Source organism: Lethenteron reissneri, chromosome 22, assembly GCF_015708825.2.
Source record: "Lethenteron reissneri isolate LAM-NWPU_2019-01 chromosome 22, ASM1570882v1, whole genome shotgun sequence".
Classification (NCBI taxonomy): Eukaryota; Metazoa; Chordata; class Hyperoartia; order Petromyzontiformes; family Petromyzontidae; genus Lethenteron; species Lethenteron reissneri.
Window position 1 is genome coordinate 1,827,537 of NC_083800.1, and position 18,101 is coordinate 1,845,637.

The 18,101-nt window shown below is 51.5% G+C and overlaps 1 protein-coding gene across 3 annotated transcripts in view; it reads left to right on the plus strand.

Annotated features, from left to right (window-relative positions):
• The window catches only part of LOC133345492 (slit homolog 2 protein-like), a 236,363-nt gene that overhangs the window by 157,840 nt on the left and 60,422 nt on the right, over window positions 1-18,101 (plus strand). For all 3 annotated transcript variants that reach the window (XM_061556266.1, XM_061556264.1, XM_061556265.1), the window contains exons 10-14: window positions 470-541; window positions 1,516-1,587; window positions 7,416-7,487; window positions 14,592-14,735; window positions 15,682-15,845. In XM_061556266.1, coding sequence (XP_061412250.1) covers window positions 470-541; window positions 1,516-1,587; window positions 7,416-7,487; window positions 14,592-14,735; window positions 15,682-15,845 — 524 coding nt within the window. The remainder of the gene's footprint in view (window positions 1-469; window positions 542-1,515; window positions 1,588-7,415; window positions 7,488-14,591; window positions 14,736-15,681; window positions 15,846-18,101) is intronic.

Below are 18,101 nucleotides of genomic sequence, written 5' to 3' on the forward strand. Positions count from 1 at the left end.
ATCATTGCTTGCACGACGGGATCGATTGATCGTGAGAGCGTGTAATTTGTACGAGCTAAATTAGTACTGCGTCGCTCGTCCGCAATTCCGTCCGCTCCACGGCAAATCCTTCAGGAACGGACAAAGCACGGGGCCGAGGGGGCAACTTTTGACGAGACAGCCTTTTGTGACTGGGCGTGGGCTTTGGGAATTTTGCAGGCGAGCGGAGTCGCTGCGAGTGCACCGGGGGGCATGCGCCGCAGGGTCCCAGGCACCAGGCGGCAAAGAGGAGGAGGAGAAGGAATTGAACAAGGGGGAGATGGGGGAAGGGGTGCGGCCCTCACATTTAATTCCTTGCATCAGGGCCAATGCCAACCATGCCCTACCACCACCGCAGCAGCAGCAGCCTCCGTTCCAGCGACACGCATCTGCGATCGAGCGAACGCGGTGACCGCGTGCGTCGTGTTATTTTTTTCCGCATCTCTCCCAGGCGCCTGGAACAGAACTCCATCAAGATGATCCCTCCCGGAGCCTTCAGCCCCTACAAGAAACTGCGCAGGATGTAAGTGCCCGTTGTTTTAACGGTTTGTTTAATCTCTCCGCTCCCGCAGCAGCACAGCGCAGAAATACGCGGTGGCGGTAACAAAGGGGCATCCACCTTTTTAGTTTCACCCCCCCACCCCATACTACCACCCCCCCCCCCGCCCACCGACCGTGAGCATCGATTTTAAGCTTCTGCTTGAACGGCCGCCACGCCGTTAATCACGGGCGCTGGAACGGTGACCCAGCGAGGAGGAGGGAGAAACGGCTGCTGAGCTTGCCGAGCTGTTGAACGTGAAAAAACATCAGGGAACGACTTTTAATGGCCAAGAGGCCGAGGATCGATCATCGCGCCGTCTTTTCCTGCGGTGGATCGCGCCGCAGTCTCCGTGTGCTTTTTTTCATGCTTTGAGAACGAGATGGTTTCAATCGCGCTCGCACGGCTTTCGTAGGACGTCTCAGTTCTTCGCGGCATCGGTTCAGACATTTTATTTATGCTAGGGTGAGGTTTTTAATAGTGCATGCCCTTGCAAGATTTACAAGCAAATAAACATCTTTTACATTTCATGCATCAGGCCAAAATGAAGCTGTTTAATCCCTCCAGAGGGTCAAAATAAATAAACTATAAAGAAGTGTAATACACATGTTTACTGTAATAATTTACGGTGCTTTGTCAGTCCGCTGCTGGATGAGGGCCTCCTCCATGTGGGTTGTGATGGCTGTTTCACCATACCTCATCGGATTGGAGCAGTGCGGGTTGGTGAAGGTGGGGTTGGGGGGTGACTCGTCACTGACGTTAACCCCAGCTGGGAATAGACCTCAGGCTGTCCGGGTTCATCGTCCCCCCCGCCACCTCCCCATGCTCACATCCTCACGCTCACCTTTCGTGTTCATCCGTCGCACCATCACCCCTCCCCCTCGCTCCTCTGTCCCCTAACACCCTGCTTGCATCTCCTCCCGTTTTGTGTTTTTCTTTCCTTTTTTTTTGCTTTGCAGAGATTTGAGCAACAACCAGATCACCGAGATCGCTGCCGACGCCTTCCAGGGCCTGCGGTTCCTCAACTCCCTGTGAGTTACCGCCGACAACGTCTGTCTCGTCGCGTCGTTTGTTTGGTGTGCAAGCACAAAGACAGAGATCCCCCCCCCCCACCGTGTAACCTTTCACACACACAAATGCACACACAAACGCACAGTGCAATACACGCACGGCATGCATACAAACTATCATGAAGACAACAAAAATTCCCCGTGTAGCCTTTAACAGACTGTTGGGGCAAGTGCTGCTAGCGAGCACCTATAAAAGCCGGCACGGCACACGAGGGGGTGGGTGGCCAACACCACTCCCGGCCGCCTTTGTCTCCCCAGTGGCGATGTTTACACTTTTCACCGGGTACTCATTTGAGGCTGAGTCGACGTAGGGGAGGCACAAGACCGGTTCAAAATATCGTCACTGGTGTTCGCTGTGAGCGGGAATCGAACCCGGGTCGCCAAGTTCGTAGCGCAGTGCGTTAATCGCTACACCACCGTTCCCCACACTATATACACATTCAGACATATTGAATACATGGCTGCATGCACACACGCACACATAAGCACACTCAACAAGCATGTGATGCAAGCCACCCGTTTAATTAATAGCTTAAATATTCCGTCTAATTTTTCATGCTTCGAAAAAGTCAGGCCCTTGCCAAGAGCGGAATTATATCCCTCTCGTTTATTGATTAATTTTCTCAGCTGTAAGAAGCCTTTCTGTGAGTGCCTGTAGACACTCTATCCATGTACGCACTGAGTTGGAATGTTGCTACTTCAGCGACCACACAAATAACGCAACTTTTATGTTACCTTTAATATACACGCTTAGAGTAAGAGAGAGAGAGAGAAACATGACATTTTAAGCAGCTGCCATTATTCGGGAAACAACAATTGTATTTTCCTGCATTCGGAAAGGAAATGATTAAATTCCATATTTTTTTTATTTATACTTAACTCCGCTCCTCGGTGTGTGGAATTGAACGTGCCCGAGAGGACGTCCATTGGAGGGAGATGGAGCAACGAAGTTAACTCGCGCGCAGGCAGGCGCTACAGTGGATTTATCACTCTGTCCAGACATTGTGTGATGGTGACGGCTTTGGGGCGGGAATGCCTTCATCCAGCAGCGGATAGGCCACGGCTGACGATGACAACAGCGCTAATCCTTTACCAACGTGTAGAGACACGCGCGTACACAGACGAGCACGCGTGTCGGCATGCGTGCGATGTTGTAATAAAGTCCAGACCGCTCTTTTCCTGATCTAATGTAATTCTCACCGAAAGCAGCATGTGTCTAGGAAAGTGCATTTCTCTCGCCGATGTCTATCAGGCCAGGTCACGTCAATCTTCTGTCGCCGTGTTGCCCACGATTTACATCTCGGCTTTGGTTAGCCTCCTATCGCCCCTGCTGCTGGAGCCGCTGGGTGGTCACGCACCTGAGTTGACGCTGCCTGGCAGGTCCGGGCGGGGGGGGGGGGGGGCCTTATCCCGAGATCACGAGCGGCGAGCGGTTAAACATTCCCTTTTATTATTTATGCCACTTTTCATGGCACGGGGCAGATCAAGGCGATTTGATTTGCTGCCAGTTAGACTGTGAGCTTGGAGAGAATGAACGAAGGAAAGAATATGAAAGGATCATTCTTTTGCCAATGAGGTGCATTTTTACAATTCAAAAAATGGGGTTTTGTTTTTTGTTATTTTACCCCAGAGTTCTCCAGGATCTCTGCGATAGCAAACAGGATTTTATTTTGTCGTGTTGCTCAATCCATGAATATGTTCATCACCATCCGCACACTCTGTAGAACGTGCCAATGTGCGAATCGTCGTGGAGCTGGTCCTTGTTACATTCCTTGGGGCGGCTCCAATCTTTTAACAAGTCTGTGTGTGGGGGGGGGGGGGGGGGGGTGAGGCACGGTTGGGGCATGATACAGAGAAAGAGGTTAGAGGATAGGAGGCGAGGTTGAGGTGACACCTCAGACATTCGTGGGATTAAGCAGAACGCTGTTGCCTCGATGGGAGCAGTGGTTTGGTGGGAGAGCAGTGATTTTGTAGGAGCAGTGGTTTTGTGGGAGCAGTGGTTTTGTGGGAGCTGTGGGTTTGTGGGAGAACAGTGATTTTGTAGGAGCAGTGATTTTGTAGGAGCAGTGGTTTTGTGGGAGCAGTGGTTTGGTGGGAGAGCGGTGGTTTTGTGGGAGCAGTGGTTTTGTGGGAGCAGTGGTTTTGTGGGAGCAGTGGTTTTGTGGGAGATCCAAGCAGCCTCGACCTCCCCGAGGCACATGTCAGCAGTCGTGGCCACGGGGCTCACTGTGCGCCGCGACTCAGACCCCTACAGACCCCCACGCCACTGTTTCTCGATAGTGGGCCATTGTACGCACGTCGGTGCCCTACCCCACGTCTCAGGGCACACCTGAAACCAATAGAGGCCACTTACCGTTAGGGTCACTGGCGTGTCCTACACGAGGGAGGCGTTGTCACTCGGTCAGCCCTCACCTGCGTGCAAGTGGGGGAAATTGAATTAAATGGAATGAAATTGAATGAAATTTAATGATCTTGCATAATTCGGCAACTGCGATGCAGTGGCAGTGGACGTGTCGAGAAGGAGCTGCCGCGCTCTGTCGGATTCCGAGTATCGCCGTGCCCTATGCTAGGCCCCGACGCGGCTACGTGTGTAATTGTTTAAACAAATACAATTGTGATGCTGCGTTGGTAGCAGTGCACAGGGCGTGGTAATGTCAATGACACACGAGGTGGTGCACCGCTCGCTGTTTAAGTGAAAATCCAGTGTTTTATTTGTGCAGTCTCCAGTGACCAGGCTAAGGCTCTCATCTCGCTAGCACTTGCGAGCCTGGTACCATCACGGGTGGCTCGAACCCAGACTCGAACCCAGGGTCTCAGCGGTTCTGGTCTGGTCCAGTGTCCGCTGGCAGCAGCATTAACCTCCTGAGCCACCCGGTCACTTCTCCGCGAATTAAGTTTTGAAATTGTCACCGAATTCCCACATGACCGCCACCGCTAGCAGTGCCACCACCACCGCCACGATAGTTGCTCTCAGTGAGCAGCCGCCCGGAGCTTCGGTTCCGCATGCGCCACGCACATTTTTTTTTTATTTTGACTAATTCCAGACAAATTAGACAATCCTGACTCACGCGGTTCCGATTACATTTACCAGGAGCCAATTGAAGATGGAAGTGGAGTTGAGGGAAGAAAAGGGCAAGGGTGGTGTGGGGGGTGGGGAAGGTTTGGGGTGGGGGGGGGCATGAGGGCATCGTGTGGGAAGTCGGCTCGTGTAGTAGAGAGGTGAAAAGACTGACAACTCCAACTAAGAGTGGGTTTTTTTTGGTGCCAAAGTCAAGTGTTCAATTTTTTGTCCCTTTGGCTCCTTAGCTCATTTCCTACCACCATGGGGTACGGAGTTTGCCGATCGCTGGGCTCCCGGCGAGGCTCGGGTCACGCAAGGAGCAATCCCGAGAGCTACTGCCGTGTATCCCTCGTCGTTAGGCCGCAAAAGAAATGTACAAATCGGTGCGGCGGCAAGCGGAGAAAAGGAGGGAAATTGAGAAAGTGGGAATAAAGAGGGCGGTTAGACTGTTTGTAGACAAACAACAAAAAAGATCGTTTAAAATGCTTAAATTGAATAACGTAAAAATGGGACAAACAGGGAAATGGTGGCGCAATTATGGGAATGAAAGACAAAGCAGCGTAAGAGGAAAAGAAAAGAGAGCTTAGAAGGATAATCGCTAACAAATGAAAAAATAAGAGGACGAATTAAACATTTGCAGAAAAAAACGTGGACGAGCTGAAAGAAGAAAGGGAAGAAAGTGAAGGGGTAGGGGGAGAGGGTGGGGAGGGGAGGGGGGCTGTGGGGAGAAAGGCAAACATAATGAGACGTTGTTATACATCTCATGGCACCCCCACTGAGTGCCAGGCCCCCCCTCGCAAACAAGCGGCGATATACGTTCCAGCTGGCCCCAGGAATGCTAATGCGGCGGTGGCGGCGGGGGCAAGGCCACGTCCCCACCGTTAGCGACGCCGGCACCCAGCGCGGCACGGCCCCGGTCTCCCCGTGGCAGACCGCCGTCTGCCCACGTGTGCACGAGGGTTGACCATCGTGCGTTCTAATTAACTATTGGTTGCGATCATCGTCGCGGTCGTGATTATTATTTTGATTGTTAATAACTTTTTACTTCGACCACGTGGCGAGCGCGGCCTCGCAGTCCGGGGGATTTGAGGGGTTCAAAGCCTGTTTCACGGGGGTTTAGTTAAAAACCATCAACCCCTCTTGGGGTCGATAAAACGAGTACTGCTTTGTGGCGAAGTCAACAGTGGTTTTCCCATTGAGACACGCCGCCCCCTCTCCGCCCCCCCCCTCTGCCCCCGCTATCGGAATTTTGAATTTTCACCACTTGCTTAGGGCCGTAAACAATGCTCATTTAGGCAAGAAATCACTTGTGCTCGACCTTTACCTTATGTTATTGTTATCACCATTCTTATTGTTGTCCTTCGCAGGGTGTAGTGTTACTCGGAGGGAATGTATGCGATTTGTAATTATTGTTGAGTAGGTGTGCCATGACGCATGGGGTTGTAGCCTAAACTCGATTGTAATGCTCATGATGCATGGATGCAATCGCGCTTTTGGGAATCCACTTGTTTATGATTGATGAAAATTGTATGCCGACTTTGCATTGGCATTTAATTTGAATAATGCCTGCTGGCATTGTTTCCCGATGACGACGTTACCGTTGAGAGTATTCGTGGCCTGCACCGGATCGCCGTGTCGAAGGAAGCACTCCAGAAGATGTTACGGATCTACTTCTGAAGCCAGTTCGTTTCTTTCGTTCACAGTGGAGGAACGCCGTTCACACACTCCGCAACGAGTGTCCATTGCATGTCAACGGGACAGATGGTATTAAATCCGAGTCTCAATTGGGACCTTTCAATTAAGCCTCAGTTGGGCGGCCCTGACACCACAGGAGGACACGGAGTTCGATCATCTAAACAGCCGACCCCACGCCAAAATGGAATCAATGATTTGGCGATGCTGCTGCTGCTGCTGCTGCGTTGGCAGTGGTGCACAAGCATAGACTCGACCCCAATTCGTCCACAACACTGTGGCATTAAACGGAAACAAATACATATTTTAGTGGTGGCGTTTCAAACAATTGCCCTTTACTTGTGTGCTATGAAGAATGGCAATTGCTCAAAAATATTTTGGCCACTGATGTATAATTTTTTTAAGGCCGCAGTTTTATTCACGAATGTGATGAGTCATGTTGTTAATTATGCCATTACGAGACTTTTGTCTTCGAAGTATGAAAAAAAATGAAGTCTCGCAACTGCAACGAGTGAAATAAATTCAACACGGTTATATTTTAAGCGGCCATTGGTGACCAGGCTGGCACCGCCAACTTTCTCCGCCTGAGGTCCCATTTTGACGACGTGCAGCTGAAGCCAGGGATTCAAAACCCAGACTCTCATCGGTGCCGGTTCAGCGTCTCTGATGCGGCATCAGCCAACGTCTCCATAATTCACCCTGCGATCCTCCTACTCCTGCCCCCCCTCCTCCTGCTCCTCCTCCCCCCCTCCTCTATGCAGTGCCCATCCCTAACCCTCCCCCCCAACCCCACCGCTGTGCTGGGTGAAGTACAGGGCTTCTGGGCTTCTGCGCCGTGCGAGAGAGGGCATCTCTGCATGGATTGTCCTTGTCACCCACCTGCCGCACGCGGTGACCCCGGTGGCTTCACGCTGGCAACGCGAGCGAGGAGGAGAGGGGCGGTTTACAACACCGCCTGTGACCGGGTCGGTCGCCACCTGGTTCTGTTCCTCTGTGCCGAGATTCACGGTGGCTGGGCTGTTGTCTCCCTCCGCAGGGTCCTGTACGGGAACAAGATCACCGACCTGCCGAAGGGCCTGTTCAGCGGACTCTACTCCCTCCAGCTCCTGTGAGTAGCGGCGCGCTGCATTGATCTCACAGCAGTAAATGGTAACGGAGTGTGAAGAATTGCTGCATCCTGTGAATGCGTATCACGTGCATGTTACAGGACTTTGGAGCCATTGGCCGAAGGAGGCATCCTCATCCTGTGTCAGTTATTGAGGGCTGTTTAATCATACTTCACCACGCTGCTCAGTGTGGGTTGGTGAAGGGGTGGTGGTGGGTGGAGGGCCTCAGGATGCGTTGAGATATTCCCTACTGATGTTAGTCATGATCTGAAATGATATGCAGGCTGCCGAGTCCATAGTGCAGTGCGCTAACCACGGTGCCACCGCTTCACCCAAATACACAATGCGTGACAGGTTCATTGATAATAATATCAGCTGTGGTTTTTTTTCACTGTCACTGAGAAGGAAGAAAGAAAGATCTTGACTTTCTGGCCCACTGGCCCTGTTCAGGGAATTATAAAATAGAAATAAATAATCTAAATTATTACTTATTATTACTACGAACAATGTGAAGTACAATCACGAAGTAATGTTCAAAATTGTATTCTTTGTCTTGAATGTTCCTCCCAGGCTGTAATTATCGTTGTGTTTGTGCAGCAAGGGCTCTCTTCTTGAGTCTCAAGATAAACGCCTGAATTGTAATTGGGCCGCGTGCGCGCGGCACGCAGATTAGAGAGCCAAAGAACAAAAGGAAATGCAGAGGGGGGCATGTGAGTTCATATTTGAAATAACGCGCCTAATTGTTCTGCAAACGCGTGGGTAATCGTACCCCGCGGTCGTTGCGTGGACGACCGTGCTTGCCGCCTCACCCGTATTTGGGACCGGCGAATTTAATATTTTAATATTTTTTAATCAAATTAAATACTTTTTAAAAATGCTTTGACTTGCGGGGCCAAGTGCGTCTGGGGGGGGGGGGGGCATGAGTTGGTTGGGGGGCGAGTGACGAGAGGGCAAAGGTCGCCCTTCGTGGTCACGAGCAACTGTCGTGGGCGACTGCGGGCACCCATTAAAGTTCCGTCGTGAGGCTCGAGAGGGCAGCCGGTGACGTGCCACCTTGACCACCTTTGTCTTCTCAGAATCGCTGTAGCTCGCACTAATGCACGAGGTAGTAACATTAGACTGAGTCGAGCGAGCATTGGCACAGGTCACATTTCAATACCAATTGCCATTGGTGATGTGCAAGGACAGGAATTGAACCCAAAGTTGCTAGAATTATAGTGAAGTGCATAAAGTAGTATACATCCATTTACCACAAAGATAAAGATGCCCTGTATGGCTACAGGGACTGTTGAGGCAAATATTGTTGGTGAGCACCTATAAATACCAAGATGACACGGGTCGGGATGGTGTGCCTCGTACCACCGCTCCGCGTCGTCGTTTTGAGGCCGCGTCGACTTCAGGGAATCTCAGGACCGGTTCAGATATCACTCATCAATCATATTAGCCTTGGCTGCAGATCAGACTTAGGTCGCCTGGCTCGTATCGCAGTGCACTAAGCAATGCACCACCACTCTCTGCATTCCGTTAGCGCACTCGCACAATGCGAACGCGAAAGCACTCACACACGCACAAGCTCTTGCACATGCGCACACAATCCACTGAGATAAACACAGCATACTTTTGCCACACACGAAGTGTAACCGAAGTATAAACACAGAAAACCGATATGTCTCTTTTAACCAATTATTCACGTGTGTATGTTTACATTCATATAAAGCCGCACACATACACACGCCGTGCCGCACCATCAGGAAATTTGAAGAAAAAAATGGCTCTTATCGTCGTATCTAGAACATCGCTGGGACCCAGCACGCATGGGGAATATGTATTTGTTTGCAGAGGGCTTTTTTTAATTTGAAGAAAAAATGAAATGTCATGCAAAAATATGACTTTTTTTCAAGAGTAACATTAAATCAGCTATGTTGTTTTGTTATTGGATGTCCGTTGAAATGATTTTAGCTGCCAAGAGCAGGCAGAAAAAAACTATAGAATTGAATGTTAATGTCGGTTTGGTGACGTCATTATGAACGCCCGTGTTTACGTCTTTGACGGATCAACTTGTGAACGGCCATAGCAACGCTACGAATCTGTTTTCGAACCTTTCATAACCGAACCTTGGCAGTACATGATACACTGATTCACATCGGCCCTTAGCCTCACGACACGTCCCATCAAATTGCACGTGGCTTGAAAGTCAATGAGGTTTGATTTGGTGCACGCGTTGAACGCCACGTGTCCGCAGAGCTCTCTCCAACCGAGGGAAGTTGCTGCAATTCATCACGATGTAAACAAAAGAGAATTGATTCCTGAATTGAATCACAACCTCGAATCATGACAATTATATCGTAGGGATGTCAATCGTGTGAATTGCAATACCCCTAACAAGTAGACCAGGCCCCATGATCAAGCAAGGCAATATATATCAATAGCCAGTTCTCTGTCACTTGTACGAACTGTGCTGTTGGTTAAATAAACACTGCGGCTTTTAGGAGTCCACTATTTTGGCCATTTTACTTGGACAAAACCAGCTGCCTTCACCTTTGCGGGGGGCCAGAAGCCCTTCTGTGGAGCAAGACAAGCCATCGGGTTTGTCAACACGTGAGTGGAGGCTTGGAGATCAAAGCCATCGCATCCTTTCCCAGATCGCGGGGTCACGAGTGGTGTCGACGCACGCACGCACGCACCCACGAACACGCACGCACGTCTCACTTGGCTCGAGGTCTGTAATAGAGTCTTGTTGGGGAACAGCCCGGATGGTCTGTCCCCGCACCCCCCTGCCGGACACTTAGAGGTGCATCACCTCCTGATGAATGCACTCCTGTTTGTTGGGTCTAACTTAAAAATGAATTGTGCTGCGTCCTATTCCAAATGTGTTTCCAACTGCGCTGTCCACGTCATTTCGGAACTTTCATCGAATCGTGTTAGAGAATGGCCCATGGAAGAAGATTTCACAGAACTACTTCTGGGGTCTCGTCTGGTATGAGAACCTATGAGTTGTCGCACATGCCCTTCTACGGAGAAATGATCATCACATGGCAGTCCAACCAATATTTATATTTTTTTTATTTTCAAACCTGAAATTTAGTGGAAAAATTCTGAGAAAAACTAAACTTTTTCCCAGTTCAGACATTGGCAACCAGGTGTAGATCATGAACTCTCCCGCACTTCAGATGGAATACGGTGTAATCACCGGGCATGTAAATCTCACATTCGGTTGGGCGGTTCCACCTGGCTCAGCGCTCCGACCCCTCAGCTGCCCGGCCATCTCTGTGTTTACTTTTTTTTTAATGCTCTGCTCCCCCCCCCCCCCCATTCTTTCGCTGTGAAAGGGGGGGGGGGCACTGGAAGCGCCTGGCGGATGGCACAGTGCCACGCTTCTCGGCTTCGCAGTCCGCCAGCCCGGCGCGTCGTAAGAGCCGGTTCATGTCGCACAACGGCCTTTCATGTCGAGAGAGAGAGAGCGAGCGAGCTGCGTGGAGTGGAGGCTCTGTAGTGACCAGGCCCCACGTGCTCACTCAGCCGCCCCCACCGTGAGCGATAGCATCTCACTTTACAGCTTTGAAGTCCCCTCGGCCACTTCCCCCAAAAGGTCCCCCCTTGCCCCCCCCCCTCTGCCCCCCCCCGCCCCCCTCTCCCCGGCCCCCATCCAGTGTTTCCTCTCCTCCTCCTCTCGACAGCTCGCTCAACGCGCAGCCCAAGCATAGGAACGTAGGGGGTCGTCTCATAATTGAAAGTATTTAGATTAGAGTTGAGGCTCGGTGTTCATTTCATTTTCATTTCTTTCTTTCAGATTTTTTTGTCTCTCTCTAAAGCTTTTTTTTTCTCTTTCGGCTTTAACTTTTTTCCCCCCTCCACGAGCCCGCTCTTGACGAACATGCCTGGAGCTTTTAGCCGCGTTCTGATCCTGCCCCTGGGAAGGCCCTGACCGATACCAAAAGGCGTTCGGCTGCATTATTTGAAGTTGCGAGCGAGCGGGTGGAGAGGTGGGGGGGGGGGGTGGCTGGCGAGAGCCTGGGCCACGCTGCTAATGAACTAATGATCCCCACCCCGGCTGTGTAATTGTCGGTAAGAACGCGCGGCCTCTGCACCCGCGAGGCTTCACGGAGAATGCCCGCGATTAGAGGCGAAGCGGCAGCCAGCGTGGGGGCATCGTTGTTGCGGGCGGCAGCTGCGGATGACCGGCCAGCAGTCTGGCTGCTTGTGTGAGAACGCGCAGTTCCCCGCCCCCCCCCCCCCCCCGGTTCCGTTTTGAAAAAGTAAAAAAAATATCTCTCTCTGAGTTAATCAAATCAGTGCAAGTAAAACAGAAACAATTTTTTTTTCCAACTTTTCCTATCTCCCCATTATTTTACACACATACGCCTCGCTGCTAACCTGGCGGGTTCTGTTTACAGTTCCTGGCCAGTGTTTGCCTTACAGACAGACTGGATCCTGCCCATAGGAATGTGGAATTTCTTCCTGTGGGTCAGATACTTTCCGGCTGGTCGCGCACACGTTAGGTTTCAATGTCGGGCGGCTGTCTAAAGTGGTTGTTCTATGGAGAGACTTGATCCTGCCATCAGAACGTGGAATTTATGCTGCTGTCTCAAGGCTGCCAATGGAAATGGACCCCATTCCAAGACCTCTTTAAGCAGAGAGATTACGCAGAAGCCATCACCAGCTGACCGGCAGTGACTCCTCAAAGTAATGCGGACGGCAAATGGGAGAACATTTAGTGATGACGGGGATGACGACGTTATACCACCGTGGGTTTCAAAGCTCCATTAATGATGCAAAAGACTTTCAAGTCACAGCCAGACACTCTGTCATGGCGCTGTAGGGACATCACTGCATTGATAATTGTATTCATCAGCGTGGGTATGCCGTCACAGTGACATCGCTCGAGCGCCATAAATGATGACCCACCCCACGAACTCTTTGACTCTCCAAGTTGATTTCCTCAATAACGAAGCTTGAGACTAAATTTGGCAGGACACGTCGCTAGACAACGACCCGATGGTCACGGATACCGATGGTTTGGGCAACCGAGCAGTGAGATTGAGCAATGAAATCATCGATACATTGTGAGCGATGGCAACGGTTCATGTAGGGCCACGTCCAGCGGTGGATTGATAACGGCTGATGACGACGACGATGAGAAGAAGCTAAGAAACTCTCGCGAAGCTGCCTAGGACAGGACGTGCAGCCCAGGCATGCATTTACGAGATAAGAGCTGTTTGTTCTGTTGGATTGCGTGTCGCTTTAATCAAACAACATTAATAGGATGGCAGTGGGTGGCACGGAGCAAAGATCTTGGTCAATCTTCGGCCCTAACACCTCATCACGATAAGCAGATAGAGTCAGATTATGCTGCACTGGAGCGGTAATCCCCTGGTTTCCGCAAGCCACTTGCCCGCGTAATTCAATGCACGGAGTTTGTTTAACCAGGTGAGACCCCGTTGAGTGGGAGGCAATCAGATCAAATATTAAGGGGAGCACAATGGGCAGCTGTGCGCATCCACGTAAGCGCAGAGACTCTCTCCACTTTCATCATCAACGCCGCCTTATGCGCACGTGCGGCCCTTTCAGTCAGTCCACTGCTGGCTGGGGGCCTCCCCATGCCGTCCTGCGCCCGGCTTTGGGGGTTGTTTGATCTTGCCGGTTAGTTGGCAGTGGGCAGCGCAGGCCGTGGAGCACAGATGTATACGGTACGACAGTGGAGTCTGCTGTATCCACTCGGCTGTCCATTGCGTGCCTTGCCCACTCACCCCTGGTCAGTGGCGGTTGGAGAAGCGAGGGGTGGACCAACCGTCGTCGTGTGAATAGTCATTGAAGAAACGCACAATGGCGCCAAAGGCGTCTCTGTCGCGCTGTGGACGTTTCGGTGTCACTCGGAGTGGCCGAATTCGAGGTGTTCGCGTTTTTGAGTTCGTCTGCTCGGGCGTCGCTTCATGTGAAGGGGTCCCCCACGATCCGGAAAGCGTGGTCGCCGTGCATTTTCAGTTGGGATCACGCAACATTGAGGCCGAGACCACCACCACCACCACGTAACATCGAGACCACCACCATCACCACCACGTAACATCGAGACCACCACCATCACCACCACGTAACATCGAGACCACCACCATCACCACCACGTAACATCGAGACCACCACCATCACCACCACGTAACATCGAGACCACCACCATCACCACCACGTAACATCGAGACCACCACCATCACCACCACGTATCATCAAGACCACCACCACCACCACGAGTGGATATCACTCGCTACTGATGTTAGTCGTGGCTGGGAATTTAACTCAGACGCATGGGTGCATAGCGCAAAACGTTAATAACTTCAGCACTGCCTCCACGATTTGTAATTAATATCTTGTGTTCCACTTTATGTATGTGAATTTTAATTTATACAGCCGCGGTTTTTAATTTGTATCCCTGTCTAGATTCTGTGTCCGCTGACGTTCAACTCGGCATTTTTTTAATTCGTTGAGCTGAGGAATCTCCCGCTGCGATGGCGTTGGCTGTTGGGTAACGTCTAATGTGGGGTTTTTAATTTGTCCACGAGCACGGCGTCGTCTCTCGCACTCCGGATCGTGTTCGCCGTTCCGTTTGCTGCTCAATTCCGCATTTAGAATTGAACGTGTCTCTTCTCTTCTGAGACGACCATTTGTCCCAGGTGTCTATCTTGAAAAAGAGGATTTCTCTTCTCGACAAGCCCTTCTTACCCCGTGTCGGATTTCACGGCATACAGCAGGAGACCTGACTTACCCCTCCCTTTAAATTGAGGTCGCCCATAGAGCCCAGACAACTTGACACCTTTTCCTTCCCTGCGTGTGTGTATGTGGGCGTACGTGAATGGGGAGCGGTGGCCTAGCGGTTAACGCACTGGGCTACGAACCGGGCGACCCGAGTTTGATTCCCGCTGAACCAGTTCTGGACCTGCCCTATGTCGACTCGGCCTCAAATGACTACCCTGGTGCAGTGTGTAAACATCGCCACGAGGGAGAGAAAGGCAGCCGGGCGTGGTGCTGGTCACCCATCCCCTCGTGCACCATGCCGGCCTTTCTAGGTTCTCGCTAACGGCACTATACGGGGGTCTTTGTCTTTGTGCGGCTCTCAGGCTCCTCAACGCCAACAAGATCACGTGCATCCGCGTCGACGCCTTCCAGGACCTGCAGAACCTGCAGCTGCTGTCGCTCTACGACAACAAGCTGCAGACGCTGGGCAAGGGCACGTTCACACCTCTCCGCCAAGTCAAAACGCTGTGAGTGGTGGCTCAAGAGGCCACGATAACACACATACACGCACACACGCACACACATGCACGCACACACATGCACGCACAGAAGCACGTACGCACGCGCACACACACACGCACAGACACACATACGTGCACATGCATGCACACAAAGACAAAGACGGAGATCCTCTGTATAGCCTTAACAGACTGTTGGGGCAAGTGCTGTTAGCGAGCACCCAATGACGGCCGGCACAGCAGGACCTCGCCCGACCGCCTTTGTCTCCCTGTAGTGCCGATATTTGCACACCACACCAGGGTACTCATTTGAGGCTAAGTCGACCTAGGGGCGGCCCAGGACTGGTTCAGATAATCGTCACTGGTGTTGGCCGTGAGCGGGGATCGTAGCGCAGCGAGCTAACCGCTACACTACCATTCCCCACATACAGACACGCAAGCATTACACACACTAACATACTCTCACACGCACACGTGTGCAGCATAATCACAGGCACACATGTGTAAGTACACACTCATGCGCGCACATACACCAGATGCACACACCCACCCATAAGCAGTTCCAGGAATGACAAACACGCACGTATAGATATGTAAAACGAGCTGTTTTTATCATGGAAAATAATAGCCATATGCATATGATTCTCGTGAATGTTTGCGATCTTCAGCGATAACATGAAACAGCCGCACCGTTTTTATAAACGTTTTTCTGCACAATCTCCGGAGAATCATAATTCTGACTTTCTGCATTTCTGCTCGCTGTGCGCCCCCCCCACCCCCCCCTCGTGAATGCTGTACATGACTGTGGCCTTGCCTACACACACGCACACTCACACGCATGTACCTACTTCCGTACAACCTGCACGCCACGCTTATACACACTCACGCACACTCACGCACGCACAAAACGCACGCACGATCCCCATGCCCGCGGGCTCGCTTCCCCACCACGAAGCCACCTGGCCCAGAACCCCTTCATCTGCGACTGCCACCTCAAGTGGCTGGCCGACTACCTCCACGCCAACCCCATCGAGACGAGCGGCGCCCGTTGCGCCAGCCCCCGCCGCCTCGCCAACAAGCGCATCGGTCAGATCAAGAGCAAGAAGCTGCGCTGCTCCGGTACGCGACCCGCAGACACCCGCGGCACCGGCGGTCTCCCTCACGGTGGATTTCTCTGCCGAGCGCAGTCACGGGGAGGGGGGTGGGGGTGCAGCCATGCGGAGGCCCTCTCCTGTCAGCCGGGCGCGCTCACGCGCGGGGGTGAACGCACGGCACGTTCAACGCCTGGGGGTGAACGCACGGCACGTTCGGCGCACGGGGCTGAACGCACGGCACGTTCGGCGCACGCCATGCTCGGCGGCGTGGCACGTTCTGGAGTGTGGCCATCGAGCAAACAGGCCAGAGCCATTCCCCTGGGTAACGGGCGAATTTGGGAGACCGCCCTGAGCCCCGCACTTTGGGGGGCCCCCTCACTTTGGTATCACACCGTCAAGTGTGATCCTTACGGTTGAGTTTGAAGGCATAGGGCATGGGGGGGGGCCCATGCGGTGTGATTTGCCCTGGGTCCCTGTGCCCCCCCACATGGATGGCCCTGGTGCAGGCGGTGGCAATGTCGCGTGTAGGAATTGAAGCGGCGTCTTATGAAGTGCGACGTGACGTTTTGATGTCCGGGCACCAGAGCTTCGAGGAAATGCGGAGCGAATTTCAGAGATGCAGACTTGCAAAGAGACCCAGAGGACTAGCGTGGAGACCCGTCAACTCGCATATGATAATAATGATGATGTAGACATGAATAGCCGTGGGTTACAGTACAATGTTAAGTTTTGATACCCGGCCAAGATCTTCAGGATATGCGGAATGAATTTCAGGGACATTTTCCAGGGAATGGGTAACAGTGGACAGGTGTTCACTCGCCTCTCGATCGCTGGAAGCTGCTCACCACATTCACACTCGGAAGGTCTCTCCGAGTCTCCTCGAGTGACCGAGGTATCCGCAGCGACCCGTGTGACGTTCCTGGTGCGTGTGCAGGCGGTGCAACTGCACGGGGTGCGTAGATGGCAGGCAATGAAGAGGGAGGCCGACTGGGGTTTGGGGGGTGGAATTGGAACGAGATTGGCGCAGTTTAATTCCTTGCACCAGGGCCCCATACGATGTACGCTGCGCCGTTGTTACGACTCTCGATAGAAAAGTGGCTAAATAAAATTAATGACGCAAAAGTTTTATAAAAGATCCCGACTGTGGACACAGCTGCTCCCTGGCACCTAGCCCTTGCACGTAGGTGATTTCGCATGAGCTGTGCGAAGCGATAAGTTAATCGCTAAACTTAAAAATAATGTAAACGTGTAAGTGCTTTAAGTTTCCTGTTTGTATTGACTGCTGGGAGTAATATTCATAGGTCGTTGTTGTTGTTTTTTTCAGGTTCTTTTTTCCAGTTAGGGTTGCGTTTGGTGCAGGGCCGATCGATTTTAAGGGAATATTAACGCTGAGGGCAGGGCTATGTCGTTTGTTATTCTTGTTAGTACACGGCAGCGCAGTGTCGCGGGATACACAGCAACAGTCCCAGGTTACACAGTCGTATAAGCAGCTGAGGTTACCGGTCATATTTTATTCCTGACCATTTGCAGATTTAACACCGATCAAAGTCGAGTTTAACACTCACGGCCATCTTGGTTGACACAAAAATTTTCAATAGGCATTGGTTGAGTGGACTTCACAGTTATTGCTACTTTTCTAAACATGTGAATGTTTGTTAATGCGATGCTCCTAAATTGGTAATGATCCCTATATGGCAGTGCTTACAAATCTGTTCGATACATTTATAGCCGTTAAGCTTCACCTCAGTTGGGGTGCCTTTCAATGCTACCAAGAGGCCATTTCATACAAGTTAAAATGGAACAAACATTTACAAAGACAACACTCACAGAATAAAAAACACTCATAGAGACGGAACAACGAGAAAAAGGGTAAAATAATTAAACGGTGCCAGAATAAAATCAGGAGGGCTCAAGTATAGAAATAGGCCTCAAGCCTTCATTTTAAAGTAGCCAGTGTGGGCGTAAGTAGCTCTGACGCGATCGGGAAGAGAGTTCCATAATCGCGGAGCCCAAACATAAAAACCCAGCGCTGAGCGTGAACGCATAGCAGGGCCTGCCACCGTCAGCTGACTGCAGTGCACGCCGAGGCTGATGGGGAGGCAATATGCCTCTGGCAAGTGAACGGGTGCCATTCCGTTTTGTGCTTTAAACGTCAGTCGTGGAATAAAAAAAAATCAATTCTAATTAATCTCACGACCCATGCATCAAAACCCGTGGATAAAAATTGATGGGGTTTTTTTTCTTTTATTTGTAGTTGTATGGAGTGGGCTCACAGCAAATT